Genomic DNA, 18,688 nt, shown 5'->3' with positions numbered 1-18,688 from the left:
TGTTAGGAAAGTACCATAACTAACAGCTACACTAACAAAAGGTAAAACAGCAAGCGAGGGGGAAAAAAAAAGATGTGCCACAAACCACTACAATCCACAGCAATGAGTCGTACTACCTATTTTTCAGACTACCTATATATCTTGCTCCGCCTACCTATCTTCGAAAGTATGCTGTATTTTAGTAGTCAGAAGAAGATAACGTACTAATGTGAATTGCAAAACGCTTTTAGATACATAAACGCAGTCGTTCGAAAAGCACGCATCGATAGCTTTGGTATAGAATTTGGTACCGTAAAGGCTGAATATATTTAAATTTAAAATAATATATTTATTCCAAAGCAATTATTAATGAAAACCATATGCTGCAATATATCTCTGTCCGCAAACCTTTACTCTCTGGAGTGAGGGAGCGAACGCACACGCCAATATTGTACAAAGCGGTTTAATATCTACCGTGGGCTTCTACCTTAGGCTGCCTCTGCTCAAGGCCGTTTCCTTATCCTGGGTTGATCTTACTCAATATAGCTGAAAGTGTTCTTGGCAAAGCGAATTTAAATGACCATGTAATCGCCTTTCAAATATCTGTTTGTCCTGATGATCCCAACGTGTTAATATGTAATACCGTGAATTTTCCTAAGATAGCAGATATTGTATATTTGAACGATTTTTTTTTTTTTTTTTGTCATTTATATTTGTCTTGGAGCTCATTTGTAAGACCATGTCATAAATTGGGAAGTATGTAATTAATTGGGAAACTTTGTCGCATGACGTATCGTTCAGATCTCTGTATAAACCCGTCTCGAAGGTTTGGCTAAAGTTTATTCAAACAATTGTATGTCACAATGTGTTTCGATGTGTTCGTTGTGAACATTGGATATGCCGTGTAAGTATTGGAAGTGGAAAAAAAAAATGTCTGTGAACTCTCTTGGAAGTGATCCCGTGTTCAAGTATCCCCCACGATAAATGTGTTTTATGTCACACGGAAAATAAAGATGCTTGTTGACAATTCATTGTGCTTTTATTTTTATTAGGGAAACAGTTCGAAGGAGAATAAAAAATAATTCACACGCGCAAATAAAGAATTTCGACAACATTATTATTATTATTTTTCCCCCATGATCGAAAGGAATAAAAATAATCCGAGGTGACGCAATGGCCAGCGATCAGTCAATTTCTCTATCTCGACTTCGTGGTTCTTTTTTTTTCTTTTCTTTTCTTTTTTTTCTCTCTCTCTCTTTTAAAATTAATTTATTATTTCTTCCAGCGCGGTTGATTAATAAAGCGGAAAGCTTCTTTATGGCCGGGCTTCCTTCCACCGTGCTTCGGGCTCCCTCTAGAAAGCCCGAGCCCGGCCCAGGCGACTGTGGCAGAGCCCCATTGGCACGTAGGGAAACCAGATTTAGGAAGGGGCAAAAAGTGAGGGGCGAAACTTCCCGAGGTGAACGCTCGGCTGCGGGGCAGGCGGCTTTCCGGGGCCGGGGGGCACAGGAATGGGGCTTAAAAAAGGGGAAAAACAGCCCCGCTTTAGGAATGAGATCCATTCAGCTGTGTAGCACGCGACGTCGAGGCGAGAAAGTGTTTTCAATGACGAAAGAAAAAAAAAAAGTCAGAAATCAAAAATCGGAAATTAAAAATTAAAAATAAAGCAAAAAAAAAAAATTTTTTTTAGAAACCCGAAAAGCGCCTTTATTCGAGCGGCCGAACGCGGAGCAGAACGGGAGCATCGTCTGAGCTGAAGTTCCCCTCACCGCCGCGCTCGGTCCCCGCCGATGGACTAATTGCAATTTAATAAAATTAGTGCGAACTCCAGGTCTGGTTAAAAAAAAAAAAAAAAAAAAAAAAAAAAACTCCGGGGCTGCGTCTGTGGTAAGATGGCGCCTCTCTAAGACCTGCCTCTTCTTAGTGATGAAGGAAAGAAGGCCATAAATCCGTTGTTGTTTATGAAAATTTACAACTTTGCAATACAACTTTATGAGTTGTTCGGTTTTTCCATTGGTCGTTGTCGGTCATGTGGATGGTTAACCGTGAACATGAACTTTTTTATAATTTCCCTTGCGAGAATAGAGCCGCATTCTTTTGCTGAGCTCTGTCCTGCTTCGGATCTCTCTGGCTTTCAATCCCCATTTCATTTGCTCTTTGTAAGGCAATAGTGAACAAAGTGTGCGGAGGTTCGGCATAAGCAGCCGCCTAGAACACAGATCCGGGATGGCAATTTCCAGTTCCCCCGCTGGAAGGTGTGGCATATTGGATTCAAAGCACTGGCGTGGCAGATTTTCAACTTGCAACCTGGCTAATTTCCTGCTTCTTCTGGCACCAAAAGGAGGGCGATTCGTCTCCTGTGCAGCCAAAGCGACAGCTGTCAAAGTCGCAGGGGCTCCTGTGAGCCAGAACCTAAAAGGTGAGAAATGTATATGACACTGCCGTAAGCAGGGAAACATGCTTTAATATGGGGAGATATTAGACGTGTGCAATTAAAGCGAATGGGAATGTGAGCGGCCAGAAATAGACGCGGGTCGCAGCTCGGCTCCTTTCGGTTTAACCTGTGCATGCGGAGATGCTGAATAAAAACGCCGATTTGCTATTATTTATTCGGGAAGCGTGGATTTTTTCACCAAGTTTATTTCTGTTGGCGTTTGCCAGGGGGTCGCTATGGCAATTCCGAATATTTTCTAAGAATTCAGGTTTACAGCATCAGTCTGGGAGGATTACTGTTATTATTATTATTTTTGCCGACACGGGGGGGGGGGGGGAGAGAAGGGGGGGGGATGATTTATATATGTGTATAAAAGCAATATTTTTCTTTCGCAGCATTAACTTTAAGCTCCATCGAGGCAGATGAAATTTAGATGTGATTTATCTGTAATCATTTTAAGGCTGTTTTGGAGGGGGGAAGGAGGGGGGGTGGAATCACGGCACGACGCTGCTGTGTCCGGCGGAAGGTTCTGCCGGAACGCGGCTGTGCCTTTGGTTGTGTCTCTTGGATGGTCGCCGCGGAGCCGTGGCGCAGCGCTCGGGCGGCGGCAGCGCTCAGCCCGGCTGCGCGGAGCGGTGCGGGGATCGCGGAGCCGAACTCATTCTCCCCTCGCTGTGAGCGGGGAGAGGGCGCGGGCCCCTAACCCCCAACCGCCGGGGAAAGCTCTCGGGCCCCCCGCCGCCGCCCCTCGGTGACAGCCATCACGGATGAGCGGCTCGCAGCGCTGTTTGTGCCGCCGAAGCCTCGCATTTGCATTGCATTGCGGTACCCGGCGGAGTGGGGCTGTGGCGAGCGGCGGATTATTATTGCGGGCGGCGGTGCTCAGTGACTGCCACGGCGTGGCCGAGCGGTGGAGGCGGGCACAGGGCGCGGGTCAGCGCCGGGAGACTGCGCCGCTGCTGCCGGCACCGCGCAGGGGCTTAACCCCAGCCTCCCCCCATCCAAAAAAATAAATATTAAAAAAGAGATATATTTTTAACAATGAAATCCTGCCTACCGCACCTCTACGGAGCATCGCTCCCGTGGGCCGATATTGCGCTGCCCCCTCCCTTCGCTGTGCCCTCGTGTGTGTGTGTGTGCGTGTGTGTGAACCGAGGGCGGCCCTCGGTCTGTGCCCCCCGGGCTGCCCCCAAGTGTCCCTCGGGTCAGAGCGGCCGCTTGGCCGGCCCGGAGCGCTTGGATTCGACTCTCTTGGTTAAAGGCTTGGGAGTGGGGGGGGGGGGGGGGAAGGGAACGCTGCCGAGCAGAGAATGGTTTCTAAGAGGTTTTGTGCACGAGGAGAAGGAGGATTTTGGGGTGAGGAGGGGAAGTGCTCCCGCACCTGTACCTGTGGATGAAGAGAAGGGTACGCGGGATGCGGGGAGCTCTGCAAGCAAACGCACGGCCGGCAGATACCGGGGGCTGAAGCGCGGGCTCTGTGGCAAAATGCTGCGGCTGCCTTCTGCTTCCCTGCAGGAAAACTACAGTGAATGTGGCCGGGCAGGCAGAACTCGGGGTGCCGGTATTCGGGGTGCGCGAGGGCAGGGGGAGGAGCGCAGAGGATGTGCAGATATGAGTGCGGCACTGAGCGCAGCGCCGAGTGTTCGGCTGTCACCGAAACGGCTCAGACCGCGGCCCGGCCGCACAGAGGAGAGCGCTGAGTGCCTTCGGATGTTATGAGGGCAACGAAGAAATGGTTTCGCTGCCCGCGGTCGGGATGTGGACGGTTCGGTTTGGATGCGAGCGATAACTCGAGGGAGAGAAGGAAAAACCAAAAGAAATAAATAAAAGAGAGAGAGAGAGAAATAAATCAGTGCACAAGCAATGCTGCAAAACGTAAATAAAAGAGAGCCTTGCGCGACTTTTTAAACGTTGGTCTCCGTGCGGTGGATTCACACAAAGGCCGCCCCGAGCACAACTTTTTAAAGTAGGGCCGCTGCGCTCCGCTCGCCCCGAATATTGATGTTTCACGGCGCGTTTTCGTTCTGCCCCACGTTGGGAGAAATCCTCTCGTTTTAAATCTCTTTGTGCTCACCGCGCTGGGTGCTGGGCTGCTGCCGTTCCCCCTTTTTATAGCCCTATTTGCAGAGAGCACAAAACTTTCCTGGGGAAAGCAAACACGCGTTTCCCAATGAGCCCGCAGCTCAGAGCCGGCGTTCTGCCAGGTGTGGCCGCGGGTCGGCCGGCACCGGGATTTTAAGGAAGTTGAAAAAAAAAATTGGAGGCAATCAACATCTGAATGTGAAAGTCCAGCTGAGGCCGCGAACAATACGAACTATTGTGGGGCGACGTTTTAACTCGCTGCTGTTTTATAGGTATCGTAATCAGCCCCCGGAAATGAGATAAATAGTCCTCCGACAACAACAGAACTCTCGGGTTAAAGCTGCTTTAGGAAACGGGGCTCGCACGAATACCGCTTTCCGGCGGAGAGCGTTTAAAAATAGGGTATTGGCTGTGTTGTAACGGGAACACGCACGGCTCGGGGTGTGCCCTCCTCCTCAGGAACCGCGGGGTTACGGCTCCGCCGTGCGCATCGCGGCGAATTTAATCAGCACTGTTACTATCCCAGCCCTGGGCCGGGAGTGAGATTTCCGCTACGGGTAACTGCCATGTTGAAAAATGGACGTGGAAATGTTTGTTTCGCGTTGTTGGCCTTTTTTTTTTTTTTTTTTTTTTTTTTTTTTCCCTCCTCTCTTAAAGACACACATCCGTGTTTAATCAAATTATTTTAAAGCTACGACGAAAGCGATTGGCTTCTATTGACTCGTTAGCAGGCCTTTATTAATTAGGGATAGTCCCGCCAGCTCGTTGTTGGTTTCGGATGTTGGGTTCCTTCGGCCTGGCAGCGGCCGGGGTGGGGAGTGAGGATGGCCGACACGTGGAGGTGTATCGGGGCTGTGCGCGGGGGATCGCCTGTCCTTTCTCAGCCCGTTCTCGGACACTGGGTCGGAACACCCCCTCCCCGCAGGCCGCATTTCCCCGCTCGGGCCCACAGCTCGCCGTTAATTGCCGGAGCGCTCATTAACACCCGGGACCGGGCCCACGCGGGAGGCGCAGCCTCACACAAAGCTGGCGCCTGGGCGGGAAGCCCCATCGGAGAGGGGATTTCAGCACATCACCTCCAGCCCGGCGGCCTCGGCCCCAGCGCCGCGGTGGGGACGGCGGCGGGGTGCGGTCTCTCTCCCACCGGCAGAGCCCCTCCGGCGCCGCGCTGCCCCTTCCAAGCTCCAAACTTTCCCTCCGCAGCATCCATCATCGCCCGCCCCCTCCCCAGGGCCGGGGCCCGGCGATCGCCCACTCCTCCTCGGCGCTGCGCGGCGACAACTTTTACGGGAGGCTCCTCTCTCCTACCACCCCCCCGCGGCCCCCCTTCCTCCCTCCGACCACCGAAGGAGGGGGCTCCGCGTCCCCCGCTGTCACCCGCGCGCCGCCGTTCTCACGGCGGGATCCCCGAGGGGCGGTCCGCCGGGCGGGGGCGCGGTCGGTCCCCGCGGGCCGTGGGCGCGGGGCGGCGCGGCGGGGCCGGGGCTGTCGGTAACTTCGCAGCGCGGTGGCGGCGGCCCCCGGCCCCCGGGGGAGCGGGCGCCGCTCGCGCTCCCATTGGCCGCCCCGCCGTCAGCTGCTCCTATTTTCTGCTGTCGCTTTTGGCGCTCGGCCATCCAGAAACAAACCACTTCGATGACTACTAATAGTTATAGCCAGATGTACTAATACACAACAAATCACGGTCCGGGAGAGGGGAGAGCAAATGAGTTCCTATTTCGTGAATCCCACTTTCCCCGGGAGCCTGCCCGCTGGCCAGGACTCCTTCCTCGGGCAGATCCCCCTGTACCCGGCGGGCTATGATGCTCTGAGGCATTTTCCGGCTTCGTACGGGGCGAACAGCCTGCAGGACAAGACCTACACCTCACCTTGTTTCTACCAACAGTCCAACACCGTCATTGCTTGCAATCGGGCTTCCTATGAGTACGGAGCCTCCTGTTTCTATTCAGACAAGGAAATTAGTAGCGCCTCTCCCTCCGGCAGTGGCAAGCAGAGGGGACACGGGGACTATCTGCACTTTTCTTCCGAGCAACAATACAAATCCAACGGCGTGCAAAGCAAAATTGTGAATGACGAGGGCACCGACCGGAAGTACACGAGCCCTGTTTACCCCTGGATGCAGCGGATGAACTCCTGTGCCGGTAAGTGACTGAGAGCAGCCGAAGGGAAGGGGAACCAAAAGTTTCTTTCCCCCGGATTTTTTTTTTGTTTGTTTGTTTGTTTTGGTTGTTTGTTTTAGGTAAACTCGGGCTGCCGGGGGGGGAATGGTTCCGCAGGCACCCGCTCGGATAGGACCTGGCATACTGGCACCCAGGGAGCAGCGGCCGGGAGCCCAGCCTGGTGAAATGGGCAAAAAAATAATGGCAATAGAAGGGACGGAGCAAAGCCCTTTCCCCACTCTTCTAAAGCCACCCCAAAGCTCCGCTCCTACATTGTCAGAGAGCGATGCAAGGAATATGCCCTCTGCACTGAGGATCCAATGCATTTGTGGCACATTCCTCATCGCCCCCCTCCCCCAGCTCATTAGTATTGGATATTGAGAGCACGTTTCGGGGCCGCACTCCCATGGCATCGCAGATTTTCTCTGCCTTACAAAGTGAACTGCATGGGATCGAACCGTTCTGGCTAGGAGTGGTGCTGGGGAAAGGAGGGGTCCTATCGGGGAGGCACCTATTTTTGATAATCCCATTATCACATTTGCTTGCATTATTTGCTAATGAGTCCCGGAGTGAGAACCCCTCCCGCGTTTATGGTTGTTGGACTATGGGTTGTATTTTTTTTTTTTTTTTTTTTTGGTGGTGGGGGGGGGGGGGTGAGGGGGGAAGTTAAACTTTTAGCAGGACCATTCTGATGCTGCTTTGCATTGGAGGGCAATAAATTCCGGAGCAAATGGCTAAGGCCGTTCTATGATCTTCAGCTGATGTCTATCATTATGCTTAAATTACAGCTCCTCTGTAGCTATAGAGCAATAGAGCGTGTTTGTGTCAGCACATACACGCACACACACGTGCACACACGCACAGCCCTGCCCGCACACGTGTGTGTGTATGTATGTGTGTGTGTGTGCACGCAGCCTCCCCGCACCCGAGTAGGGTGCTACCTACAGTTCTCCCCCCCTCCCGCCCCCACCTTACGGCCCCTTTGTATCACGGCCACCCCATGAGCACGTCCGCACCCTCAGCCGTTCAGGCAGGAAGAAAGGGGGACAAAAAAAGCCCCAGCGGCCCCCTCCTCTCCCACTCCCCCCCTCCCCTCCCCCTCTCCCCCCCCCCCCCCCCCCCCCCCCCCGCGAAAAGCGGCACGGCTTTGTGGTCTGAAAGCACTGGGCCCTGTCCAACACGCTCGTTTTGTCTTTACTTCTGCAGGTACAGTATATGGAGCTCATGGGAGACGAGGGAGGCAGACTTACACCCGCTACCAAACGCTAGAGTTAGAGAAGGAGTTCCATTTTAACAGATACTTAACCCGAAGACGACGCATTGAGATTGCGAACGCTCTCTGCCTTACCGAGCGCCAGATTAAAATATGGTTTCAAAACAGGCGGATGAAATGGAAAAAGGAAAACAAATTCATAAATTCCACACAGCCCGGCAGCGACGAAACAGAGGAAAAGTCAGGGGAGTAGAACCGTGTTTAATAAATGCTACCAGGCCCGTCCTTAGCGCTCGCTGTTATATTGTTATTTACCTTGTGCTCCTTCTGCTACTAAAATCGCATAGGTTTGTCACAGCCTATTAATCCCCACAGGCTGATGTACATCTGCGATCAGCCGGGACTTGCTCTAAGACATGCACAAGTCTGAGCTTTCGAGCTACGGCCGTGTACATAGATAAGAACCGCTTCTGCCACGAGTAGATGGCGTTGCTTAAAACATTCAGAGACCTGGCCCAGATTGTAAAATATTTGGGTATTTATCTGCGTGCGCGAGAGTGTCCTTGGAGTGCCTGTGTGAGAACCGACCCATGGGGGACTGTTATTATTATCGTGCGTGTGTGATTGTGAACATTCATGCTGTAGAAATATGAGAGATGGTAGAAAATCTCGGGTTTATCTTTTTACCAGCTCCCGCTACATCGGGCCGCCTCGATACGATGTGTTCGGGATTTTATGGTCCGTAGGGGAGGGAAAAGAAAGTTTTACATGACTGTAGGATATTTAAGTAGAAAAAAAAGCAGAAAAAAATCATTGTAAAAAAATCGTTGTATAAAAACTTGGGTATAAGCTTGTGGATAATGCGAAAATGAATTGCAGGGACACTTCTAAATGCCACTAAACTGACCCCAATCTGCACTACTGATACCGAGTAAGAGCTCGGTGACAAACTTTAGGACGAGAGAGAGGAGAGGCTTTGAAGGGGCGAATTTCTGTGGTTCCCGTTGAGCTCGCACTGAGATTTCAGTGAGCTCAGCTCTGCACTGAATTATGGACTTCATTTCTTGGGGATTCGAGGGTTTGGGTCCATCTTTCTTTCTTTTTCATTTTATTTTGTTTTCCCTTACCATCTTTTGAACTAAAAGGAAAGAGTCGATCATATTATCTCGGGGATATTTTTCCCCGCTTTGTGGTACCTTAATTTACATCCGCATTTCCTAGCACTGGGAAAAAAAAAAAAGGGGGGGGAAAAAAAAAAGGGAAAAAAAGAAGATATTTTAAAGAGATACAGCTGCGATAGCATGGTTCCATTTCGGGTTCTGTGTAAGGAACAGAATTGCAGCAGTTGATATGTACGTTCTATCTCTATATGTTGTATTGTTTGCGTGTGAGTGTGTTGTGAGGCTGTGCACAAACCCACTTGTGTGCGCACCGAGGCTCTTTTGTTCGGGAGGCAGCGCAATTTGGGCTACCGCTCTCAACATTTCACAAGCCAGATTCCAAAATCCTACTGCAAAATGGCCACCAACGGATTTATGGTATTTTTTTTTTTTTGCTGGGAGGCAGAAAAGTAGCACCGACACCGACCGCCTGCGATCCGCCCGCTAGCTAGGGAAGCGCCGCACAGCTCTCATCCCGCAGAGCTACCTGCCGCTGCGGAGCGGCGGGACCCGCTCGCCTCTCGAAACCTCCGCCGCGGGAAAACGGTACAAAAAAACACATATCATAACGCGGATCGTGCGAGGGACGTGACCGCCGCCAGCGCCGGGGACGGAGCACGCGGCGATCGCGGCCCGCCTCGCACGAGCATCACCCCGCGGAGGCGGCGAGGCGCTCCCCTCGCGGCCCCTGGGCTGCCCCGCCGCCCGCCCGAGCCCCTCTGCCTCCGCTCCCGTTCCGCGTCGCCGTCGGGGGCCGTCACCCCGCGCCGACCCCGCTCCGCGCCGCCATCCCCCGCGCCGCCAGCGGGTGGCGCTCGAGGCCGGCGGACGGGCGGCGGCGGTGGCGGCGGCGCGCGGCGGCGGCGCGCCCCGGGCCGCCCGCGCCCTCCCAGCTCCCCCACCAGTGCACGAGTTTACCTCTAGAGGTCATCAGGCAGGATTTACGACTGGACAACAAAAGCACGTGATTTGAAGCCGTACCCCATATTTGGGTGCCTACGTAGGAGGGAACCAAGTACATGTCCCAGTCATTTCCATAATTCATCATAAATTGTGCAAGGGTGCTATAGACGCACAAAACGACCAAGAGCCACAAATCAAGCACACATATCAAAAAACAAATGAGCTCTTATTTTGTAAACTCATTTTGCGGTCGCTATCCAAATGGCCCGGACTACCAGTTACATAATTATGGAGATCACAGCTCGGTGAGCGAGCAATACAGGGACTCCGCCAGCATGCACTCCGGCAGGTACGGATACGGCTACAATGGCATGGACCTCAGCGTCGGGCGCTCTGCTTCCACCCACTTTGGTGCCAGCGAGAGAGCCCGCTCTTACCCGGCCAACAGCACCTCTGCCTCGACAGAGCCCAGGTACAGCCAGTCCGCGGCCGCTTCCCACTCGCCTCCCCCCGACCCCCTGCCCTGCACCGCCGTGGCCGCTTCGCCCGTCAGCGAGAGTCACCACGGGGTGAAAAACTCCCTGGGCAACTCCAGCAGCACTTCGTCCAATTCCAGCAGCAGCACGCACATCAGCAGGGACGGGGTTGGCACCTCGTCTGGCACCGAGGAAGACACTCCGGCGAGCAGCGAGCAGGCAAGTGCCCCGAGCGACCAAAGCACAGCACAGCCTTCCCAGCCCCAGATCTACCCTTGGATGCGAAAGCTGCACATAAGTCATGGTAAAGCAAATACCCTGTTCTTTCTTTATTTCTCTGGAGGAAAAGCAGGATTGAATGTAAAGCCGGTGTCCGTGCCGAGCGAGGTCGGGGAGAGGGGGAGAGGAGGGCGTGGGAGCGCGCAACCCCCGCTCCCTGTACGGGAGCTCCCCCCGGAGAGCGGCAGCGCCCGGCCCCGACCCAGCGCCCGGCCGGCTCTCGGGGAGCGGGGGGCTGCGGGAGCCTTTCTCGGAGCGGGACCGCTCCTGGCTTTGCCCTTCCGGGGGGACCCTCCGCCGGGAACGGCGCTGCCTACCCTATTTGTGTTCCCGAGCCGAATTGAAAAGAGAATAGCAGGGGGCGAGGAGGGCAGCTCTCGCCGCCGGGAAGGCGAGGGGAGGAGGGGGGGGAGCACCGCCCTGACCGCGGGGAGCGGGCGGAGGGGTGCGGAGAGCCCCGGCCCCGCTACCTGCCGCGCCCGGCCCGCCGGGGAGCGCCGGGGGTTCGCCGCCTCCCGGAGCTTCGCCGTGGGAAAGGGCTGCGCGCCTCCGCCTCGCTCCGCGGCCCCGAGAGCCCGGCGTGCACCGCAGGCGTCCTCCGCAGAGCCGAGCCGGGGGAGGAGAGAGGGGGATTCGCCTGGAAAACGCGCTAAAATCCCTTTTGTAGAAAGAGCGAAACCGAAATCCGAGCGGAAACTTAGCACGGCCGCCAGGTCCCCCTCCCCCAAAGGCTTTTCTAAAGGGGCAGGAGGGGAAAACTTGTTGAGCATTTCTCCAGCCCGGCAACAAAACCGAGCCGGGCTGAGGATAACGGTCCTGGTGGCTCGGAGCTGCAGGGAGACTCGAGGGCTCCACGTCGCTGCTGGGAATCTAAACGCTGTACTTTTCTCTTCCAGACAACATAGGGGGACCAGAAGGGAAAAGGGCTCGGACTGCTTACACCCGGTATCAGACCTTGGAGCTGGAAAAGGAATTTCACTTCAATAGATACCTGACCCGCAGAAGAAGGATTGAAATAGCACATGCTCTTTGCCTCTCAGAGAGACAAATAAAGATCTGGTTCCAAAACAGGAGAATGAAATGGAAAAAGGATAATAAGCTGAAAAGTATGAGCATGGCAGCTGCAGGGGGGGCATTCCGTCCCTAAGCATTTGATCAATTAAAAGTACTGAGCAGTATTAGCTGACCCTGCGTCTCATGTCAGTACTAAGTTGACTTTCTAAAACTTCCTTGTGTTACTTCTGTGAAGAAACCCTGTTCTTGTCGCCCTTATTCATCTTTTAATCATGAGCCTGTTTATTACCATTCTCTCGCGTGTATAAGTAGATCTGCTTTTATCGTACATTTCTTTGTCTTGAATGGCTTTGTCTTGAAAAAATAATAGATGTTTTAACTTATTTATATGAAGCAAGCTGTGTTACTTGAAGTAACTGTTAAAAAAAAAAAGCAAAAGAAAAAAGAACAAAAAAAAAATAAAAAGGGAAAAAAAGAGAGAGAGAGAGAAAGAAACCCTCCCCCGGTTTAGTACAAATGTTATGTGTTGCACTCAACCTGCTTAACTGTGCATGTGTGGTCAAGTGTTAATGTCCGTATAGCTCCAAGCTGTTAAAAATATTTTTATTCAAACTACCTATATAATTTCTGTGTAATTAATGCTGTCGTAGAGGTGAAATGATGAAATCAACTGAACTTGTCCTACGTGTAGTGAATAGTGAATCTGTGACGAAAACTGTGATTCCAAGCAGTATGTCCTTGCTGTGCCTTTGTATATGACTCTTTGCACGAACTCTTAGAAGTGGCTCTTATTAAGCGCAGCTTCTGTGATGTATGTTTGGTTTTGTTTTTTTGTTTTGTTTTTTGCTTTTTTGTTTTTGGTTTTTTTTTTTTGGTGGTCAGAGTTACAAATATAGTCAAAGTCTGGCTGTTTGAGCAAACTGTGAGCAGCTTTTTTTTTTTTTCTTTTTTTTTTATATTTGTTTTTTTAAAAAAGAAAAAGAAAAAAAAAAAAAAAAACCAACAAACCTGACTGGAAATCGACAAAAAAAAAAAAAAAAAAAAAAATTGATGATGATAATAATAATAATAATAAACTTTCTATTGTAAAGTTTTCGTGATCTGGTTTGTGCAAAGCAAAGAGCTGCGCTGCCTCTGCGCGCTCCACGGGCCCGCGCGCAGCGCCTGAGCGCGTTCACCTGAGCGGCCGGGCTGCGCTGCTCCGGGAGCGCTGCTGCTGTGCTGCTGCTGCTGCAAAGTTGGAGCAGAAGTTCCTCTTTTAATGGCCGCTCGCTAAGGTGGAAAGCCGCCTCGCAAGGACCGCGATCGACAGCCTTTGTGGGCTAAGCGAGCGTTAGCCGGTCGCTGATGGCTGAACAAAACTTGTGCTTTGTTAAAACACGCTGCTAAGTCCGAGGCGTGCTCGCCCCGCTCTAGCTTTTCTCCTGTGGTCGCCTTAAGTATCTTTGCGGGGCGGCCACGTTAGAGCCCTCTGCGCCTATTAGTAACACTCGATCGCCACGTTCCCACTTTTCGCCCTTTACGGATTTTTTTTTTTGCTTTCTTCGCTACTACGGTTAGTTTTCTATAAGCGCGATGTTACTTACCCCGTCAGAGCTTGAATGGTTAACTCTTCCCAGCTTCTAAGAGCAACTACAGATTTGCACATTTACTGACCGGTTACATTGATGCCTTCCCTTAAAAGTTATAAAACAGTAAACTTTATAAGCCCCAGTTCCGGCTATATGACATTTGGGTGCCAAATGAATAGGGTTTTGTCTATGAATTAGATCGTAAAATCATCCATAGCACAGACAGATAGGCTCACTGGCTATAAAAAGTCACGTGGTGCCATTAAAGTAAGTTTTATGGTTTTGGGGAGTTGACATCCAACATTATATACCACATAACATATAATCTCACTGACGCTGGACTTCATTTGACTCTTTTGCAGGCTACGTGTGCCTCCTGGCCATTCACATTGTCACTTTTAGGTACAGAAGTATCCAAACCACAAGTTCTCAATACTGTGTGAAAAAATGGCTCCCTGCAAATCGAGGTAAGTTTTGTGCACAAGTTCCTTAAAGTTTCTCTGTGCCGGGGGAGCCGAGGCTCCTGCTCGCTCTTTCTCTTCCCCTTCCCCTCTTCCTGTGCCGAGGTTCGGGGCTGTCCCCCCGCCCGGGGCAGCGCACGCAGCCCCAGGTTGAGCGCAGTGCTGCGCAGCGCCCCAGCCCCGCTCCCGCGGCTGCCAGCGCTCTATTTTAGCGATCAAATCAAAGTAAACCACAATAAGCGACTTTGGCAGAGATGGATTTTGGGGCCTAGCTTTAATCACTTGGACTACCGCAGAAGATAATTACTTCCTTCGCTCCAATAGACTCTCCAAGTTTGGAGAGGTTTTGTTTAGCAAGGAGTACTTACTGCGGGCGATTAAAAAAAAAGGAAAACAAAGTAGATAGGGCTTGATACGATCTGGGCAGTGCCTTCAGTAGGCACGATAGGGGTGGAGGCGTGATGATATGGTAATCATCTTCGCATTGGCGAAATGTGTTGCACATCAGAGCAAGTATTAAAATGGCACGGAGCGTGCTGGAGTGCTTAAGATTCCTCTTTTCTGCACTGGGTCGTGTGGGAAGCTTTAGCTATGTAGCTAAGCCCATCCGCGAGCGTGTGCTGTGCTCCGGGTGTGTGCATTTATAACTCCACTGCAACTTCTTTTTTTAGTTTTTTTTCCCCCAGCTTCTATCTGTAAATATAAGAATACAAGTGCGTTCGAGTGATGCGCGTGTATGCATGCATGTTCCGATCTGTGTGTACCCCTGTGTAAATCCGAGCACATGCCTCCGTTCTTGTGCTATTGGTGTCTTTATGTGTACAAAGGGTGTGTATGTGTGTACACATATATACGTTCCAGAGCCTTTTTTTTTTTTTTTTTTTTTTTTTTTTTTTTAAAGCAAACCAATTGAGTGTAACTCGTAGCATTAATACAAGAGACCACAGGTCATTAGAGTACTTCAAATTATGAAATACGGGCTTGGTTTATTGAAGATTGTAAATATCCCCAATGCTCTGCTCTCTCCCTCTCTGCCTTATATTGCTGGCTGCCATTGTGGGGTAGGCCCCAGCTGCGTGTTTACTTCCACATTCTTTTTATTTAAGTGGACTGTTCTCACTAGAGTGTGATTACTCAGCAATAAACTTTATGGCCGGATTTAACTTCAGTCTTTGAATTTCCAGGACTTGAATGAAAGGGTGAAAGGAGCTCTGTCTCTCTTTAGTAGCTGCAAGGCCTGATCCTTACCCTCAGAACGAGTGATCTCAGGGGTGTGACGGACCGGTGGGGGCCGGGGCGGAGATCTGAGAACGAGCTCCTAAACGCGTCTGTACCCAACTTTGCTGTGAGAACCTCGTTCTCCGCTCGGGTTTGGAGTAGTAGGGATTCAACGCAATCCCCTCTGCAGATTGCATTGTTTTCCTCGATGTGTCATAAACTCGAGTTTCAAGAAGAACGGGGCGGTGTGATGGGAGATGGGAGCCAGGCTTTGTTTGATATTGCCCCTGCTATCCCATGGCCCGAGTGGTGCGGTGCGGTGCGGGCTCTGCGTGGCACTGCGAGCGGAAGGGAAGACGGGGCTGCGGGTGGGGCAGGTCTCTCTGGACCTCTGCAGGGTCTGCCCGAGATCCACCACCAGCATTGCTGTCTAATTTCCCATCCATTCGCCTTAAATGTTAAAGAGACGCTCGCATCTAAGGTTACAGCAGCTAAAAGATTTCACCGTTTTACAAATATTTAATATTTGGAGTCAACCCCCAGTGTAAGATAAATGAAGTCCCAAGCCTTTGTGTCTGCGGATCGCTCTGTGAGCACTAAACAAACACATATGCATATACTTTGTATTTAAAAATAATAATAATAATAATAATGGGAAAGGCTTTAAAAGCACAGACCCAAATACACATTCGAAAATCATTTCCGTCATAAACAGCTGGGGATTTTATAGCTCGCTAGCTGTCAGCTTCATCAATAGGAATACCAGAAAGTTTTATATGATAGGCGTGCACTAGATTATATTATACGCCATAAAAATTTTATAGTAGGAGGCAAAGGAATGCAAATGCTTTAAAAGTTTGTGCTCCTTTCATATGCGGGTCATTTTCCGTAGGAGAAACCTTTTCTTGCTACAGGGAACCATTCCGGGCGCAAACCGTTCCCGATTACTCAATACACAACAACACCGTGTTGCTTCAAGTGCCTGGTTAACACACAAACACGTCCACGCACACACCCGCTCAACTCCTGCTTTAGGAACCTGGATGCCATCTCGGGTTGTAATGGTCTGCAGCGAAAAGCTTTGCTCCTATTATTTTCACATTTCTGTATGCGGTTTCTAGAGCGCATTCTCGCAATGCTGTGGACAGAAATTCAAGAGCTATGGGAAAGGAAAAGATCACTAAAGCCCATAAGCGTCTAAACCCGCCCTCACTGCAAGAAACTCTCTAACAACGAGAGAAACTTCTCTGGAAATGACAACTTCTCAGTAGATTCGGCCCTCCCCCGTCCGAAGCAGAAGAGCTGAAGTCACTGCAAACAAGGAGCGCGTTCAGATTTTGCAACCCGCTTTTAAAATTCGGAACTCAAGCGACTCCACACAGCCGAACTGTGCAGAAATATTCCCAGATCCTAATTGTTTTCGGAGTGAAAAATGTCACGGAGAATAATCGCCTGGAATCGAGAGATAGAGCTCCTATCTGAGCTCTTTTTTTTTTTTTTTTTTTTTTGGCTCTGTGTTTTGGGGATTAATGCGTGCGAGTTTGTTTTAGTTTAGGCACAGCAAGTGGCGTTCAGAGCATTGAAATACAGTTTACTTAAGCCTTTGAAAGAAATACTTGAGTATAGTGTGTCATGTCTAAGCGTAGGGCCAATTAAAGATTAGGCAACCCTCTTAATGTGGGTAGCCAGTGACTTTGGAAGCCATAACTTTCTCTAAACCAGAAGTGTAACAATTCGCTTGAAAGTCATCCGTAAATTACAGCTCCGCTGCGCTTTCTAAGCCCTGCAAACGCCCTAATTGCAGAACATTACAGGGAAATTTTGATTCTGCCATTTCCTTACAGTTAATAAGTGCGTATCTGTGGAAGGGTGACAAAAGAAGGGTTTGCAATCTGCTCCATGGGAAATTGAATGGAACAGATCGCGAGGGGCGGATCGGGAGGTTTCGATTTCAAACCCTGAATACTGGAGCAATGCCTTTTCCCTCCCCGCAAATACAGATTTAACGCATTAGCTGCACACATAAGTAAATCTCCTCACCAAGTGAACCATCGCTTCGCTTTCTCACCTTTCCCTTCCTGCCCCCCAAATATCCCCGATTTATTGTTAGATAAGCGCAAAAGAACACAGCTCCCACTGTCGCCTGATCATCTTCGAAAATATTACCCCTTTTCAATGAAAGCATCCTCGCTAACGTCTCTCTGGAAGGCAAATACTCATGGACCGTCGCAGTCACATGCTCGTGGGGCTGCACGCACAAACGACATCGAATCTTATACAAAGAGAGTGTAAAATTCGCGAGGATTTCGCTTTATGGCACGCGTAAGGAATCTTTCCTGCAACCCCCCCAAAAATGGCTTTTCAATAATAATATTTGCTATGAAGGTTATTGGGTAATTATTGCAATTTTGTGGAACAGTCCTTGCTTGAGGTGAAGTCTGTCTGCGGATAACAAATGGCAGCCCGTGCAGTTCACTGCCAGGTTAAGTAAATGCAGAAAAGATAAATCTGCACACCCTAGGAATCACCAGCAGAGCTCGCTTTAGACCAAGTTCACAGTCAACTCGTTTGCCTAGACAAGGCTTCGCAAACAATTAGAGTTGTTTCTTTATGCTTAAATCAAGGAGAAATGACTAAGACCCTCGCAGCAGAGAGCTGCAGCTTTTCCCCCAACGCCGGTCCTTACGTCCTTCCAACCTCACGCCCAGAACTTACCCAGCATTTCACCTGCAATTGTAACCAAATAGCGCCTTAGAGTACAGGCTTCCCTCCAACGCTGCCGAAAGGCTGTGCAAACTGATTTAACAGCACTTTACAAAGCTGCCAGATTAAAGAAGAAGAAGGAAAGAAAAAAAAAAAAAAAAAAAGCAATAATTAAAAACGCAAAAGTATCCGATTTCTCATCAGCGAGAAGAAGGAGGAAAAAAAAAAAAAAAAGCTTAGAAAGCTGGGGGGAAACGGCAGAACTATTGAAACAAACACTGCGAGTCTCTTACTCCTAAAAGAAGCTGCATAGCTTTTGTATATCTTTGTGGTTAAGGGCGTTACAACTGCAGGTCAAAAAGTTGAGGGTCAAAAGTTTACGTTTTGCACCACTCTTAGTCATTCGTCCAGACAGAGTTTGATGTCAATGTTATAGCCGAGATCTTGACTATCAGCACAAAAGATAAAATAGCTTTGAGTTACGTGTGTATCACAGTATGGACTCCAGGTGAACCCTACTGGCTGAATGACCTCAATTACCAAGGAAAGGATAGAAAATTCCTCTTTTCAAGAGTAATGCACGTTGTATTTCATCTTGAATTATCGGTCACATTTGTGTCTGAATATCTCGGGCTCAGCGCGGCAGGTAAACACGCGTGTCCCCCCACCCCAGAGCCGCCGCCGCCTCCCGGGGCCGGGGAGCGAAACGTTTTCCCTTGTTTATTATATCATAACCTGCTTTAAGAGGTTTAACGTTAAGCTTCCTCACTTTGCCAAACGGCAGGAAGATAAGATAGGAGCGGGGCAATTAACGCGCGTATCGATCCCCGCCGCGGCTTTGTTTTTGGCTCTCGTTTCTGTAACGCCATCTGAACCGCTCTTAACCGGGGCAGGACGCGGCCGTGCCGATGCGGGAGGGCTGTGCGGAGCGTTCCGGCCGCAGGAGCGCGGTGACGGCGCGGGGCTGCGGGGCCGCCTTCTGCAACCGCTGGAATACGGTGCTGGCTGCCAGAGCCGCGATTTGGATGGAGCTCCG

The 18,688-nt window shown here is 50.5% G+C and overlaps 3 protein-coding genes across 7 annotated transcripts in view; all 3 read left to right on the top strand.

Annotated features, from left to right (window-relative positions):
- The first annotated feature begins 1,105 nt into the window (after nucleotides 1–1,105).
- Nucleotides 1,106–18,688, top strand: part of HOXA3 (homeobox A3) — a 44,275-nt gene continuing 26,692 nt past the window's right edge. For all 4 annotated transcript variants that reach the window (XM_048950534.1, XM_048950533.1, XM_048950536.1 and 1 more), the window contains exons 1-2: nucleotides 1,106–2,398; nucleotides 13,633–13,737. The gene's annotated coding sequence lies outside the window, so the exon portion shown is untranslated. The remainder of the gene's footprint in view (nucleotides 2,399–13,632; nucleotides 13,738–18,688) is intronic.
- Nucleotides 6,027–8,152, top strand: HOXA6 (homeobox A6). Its single transcript, XM_048950543.1, has 2 exons — nucleotides 6,027–6,636; nucleotides 7,861–8,152. Exons 1-2 carry the CDS (start codon nucleotides 6,201–6,203, stop codon nucleotides 8,118–8,120), a joined length of 696 nt encoding a protein of 231 aa, XP_048806500.1. The 5' UTR covers nucleotides 6,027–6,200; the 3' UTR covers nucleotides 8,121–8,152.
- On the top strand, nucleotides 9,898–12,625 carry HOXA5 (homeobox A5). Of its 2 annotated transcripts, XM_048950542.1 has the most exons (3): nucleotides 9,898–10,402; nucleotides 10,547–10,710; nucleotides 11,582–12,625. In XM_048950542.1, the coding sequence occupies exons 1-3, from the start codon at nucleotides 10,149–10,151 to the stop codon at nucleotides 11,830–11,832; spliced, it is 669 nt and encodes a 222-aa protein (XP_048806499.1). In that variant the 5' UTR covers nucleotides 9,898–10,148; the 3' UTR covers nucleotides 11,833–12,625. The 2 variants fall into 2 exon arrangements, with proteins under 2 accessions (XP_048806499.1, XP_048806498.1); XM_048950541.1 differs by having other exon boundaries at nucleotides 9,898–10,710.

This window comes from Lagopus muta, chromosome 7 (genome assembly GCF_023343835.1).
Source record: "Lagopus muta isolate bLagMut1 chromosome 7, bLagMut1 primary, whole genome shotgun sequence".
NCBI lineage: Eukaryota > Metazoa > Chordata > Aves > Galliformes > Phasianidae > Lagopus > Lagopus muta.
This window is presented reverse-complemented; position numbering and strand designations above follow the sequence as displayed.

Bases quoted from the DNA above. Each gene is read 5' to 3' on its own strand.
- HOXA6 (XM_048950543.1), top strand. From the start codon at position 6,201: ATGAGTTCCTATTTCGTGAATCCCACTTTCCCCGGGAGCCTGCCCGCT. The intron at 6,637-7,860 runs GTAAGTGACTGA...TTACTTCTGCAG, and splicing joins GCGGATGAACTCCTGTGCCG to GTACAGTATATGGAGCTCAT.
- HOXA5 (XM_048950541.1), top strand. From the start codon at position 10,149: ATGAGCTCTTATTTTGTAAACTCATTTTGCGGTCGCTATCCAAATGGC. The intron at 10,711-11,581 runs GTAAAGCAAATA...TTTCTCTTCCAG, and splicing joins AAAGCTGCACATAAGTCATG to ACAACATAGGGGGACCAGAA.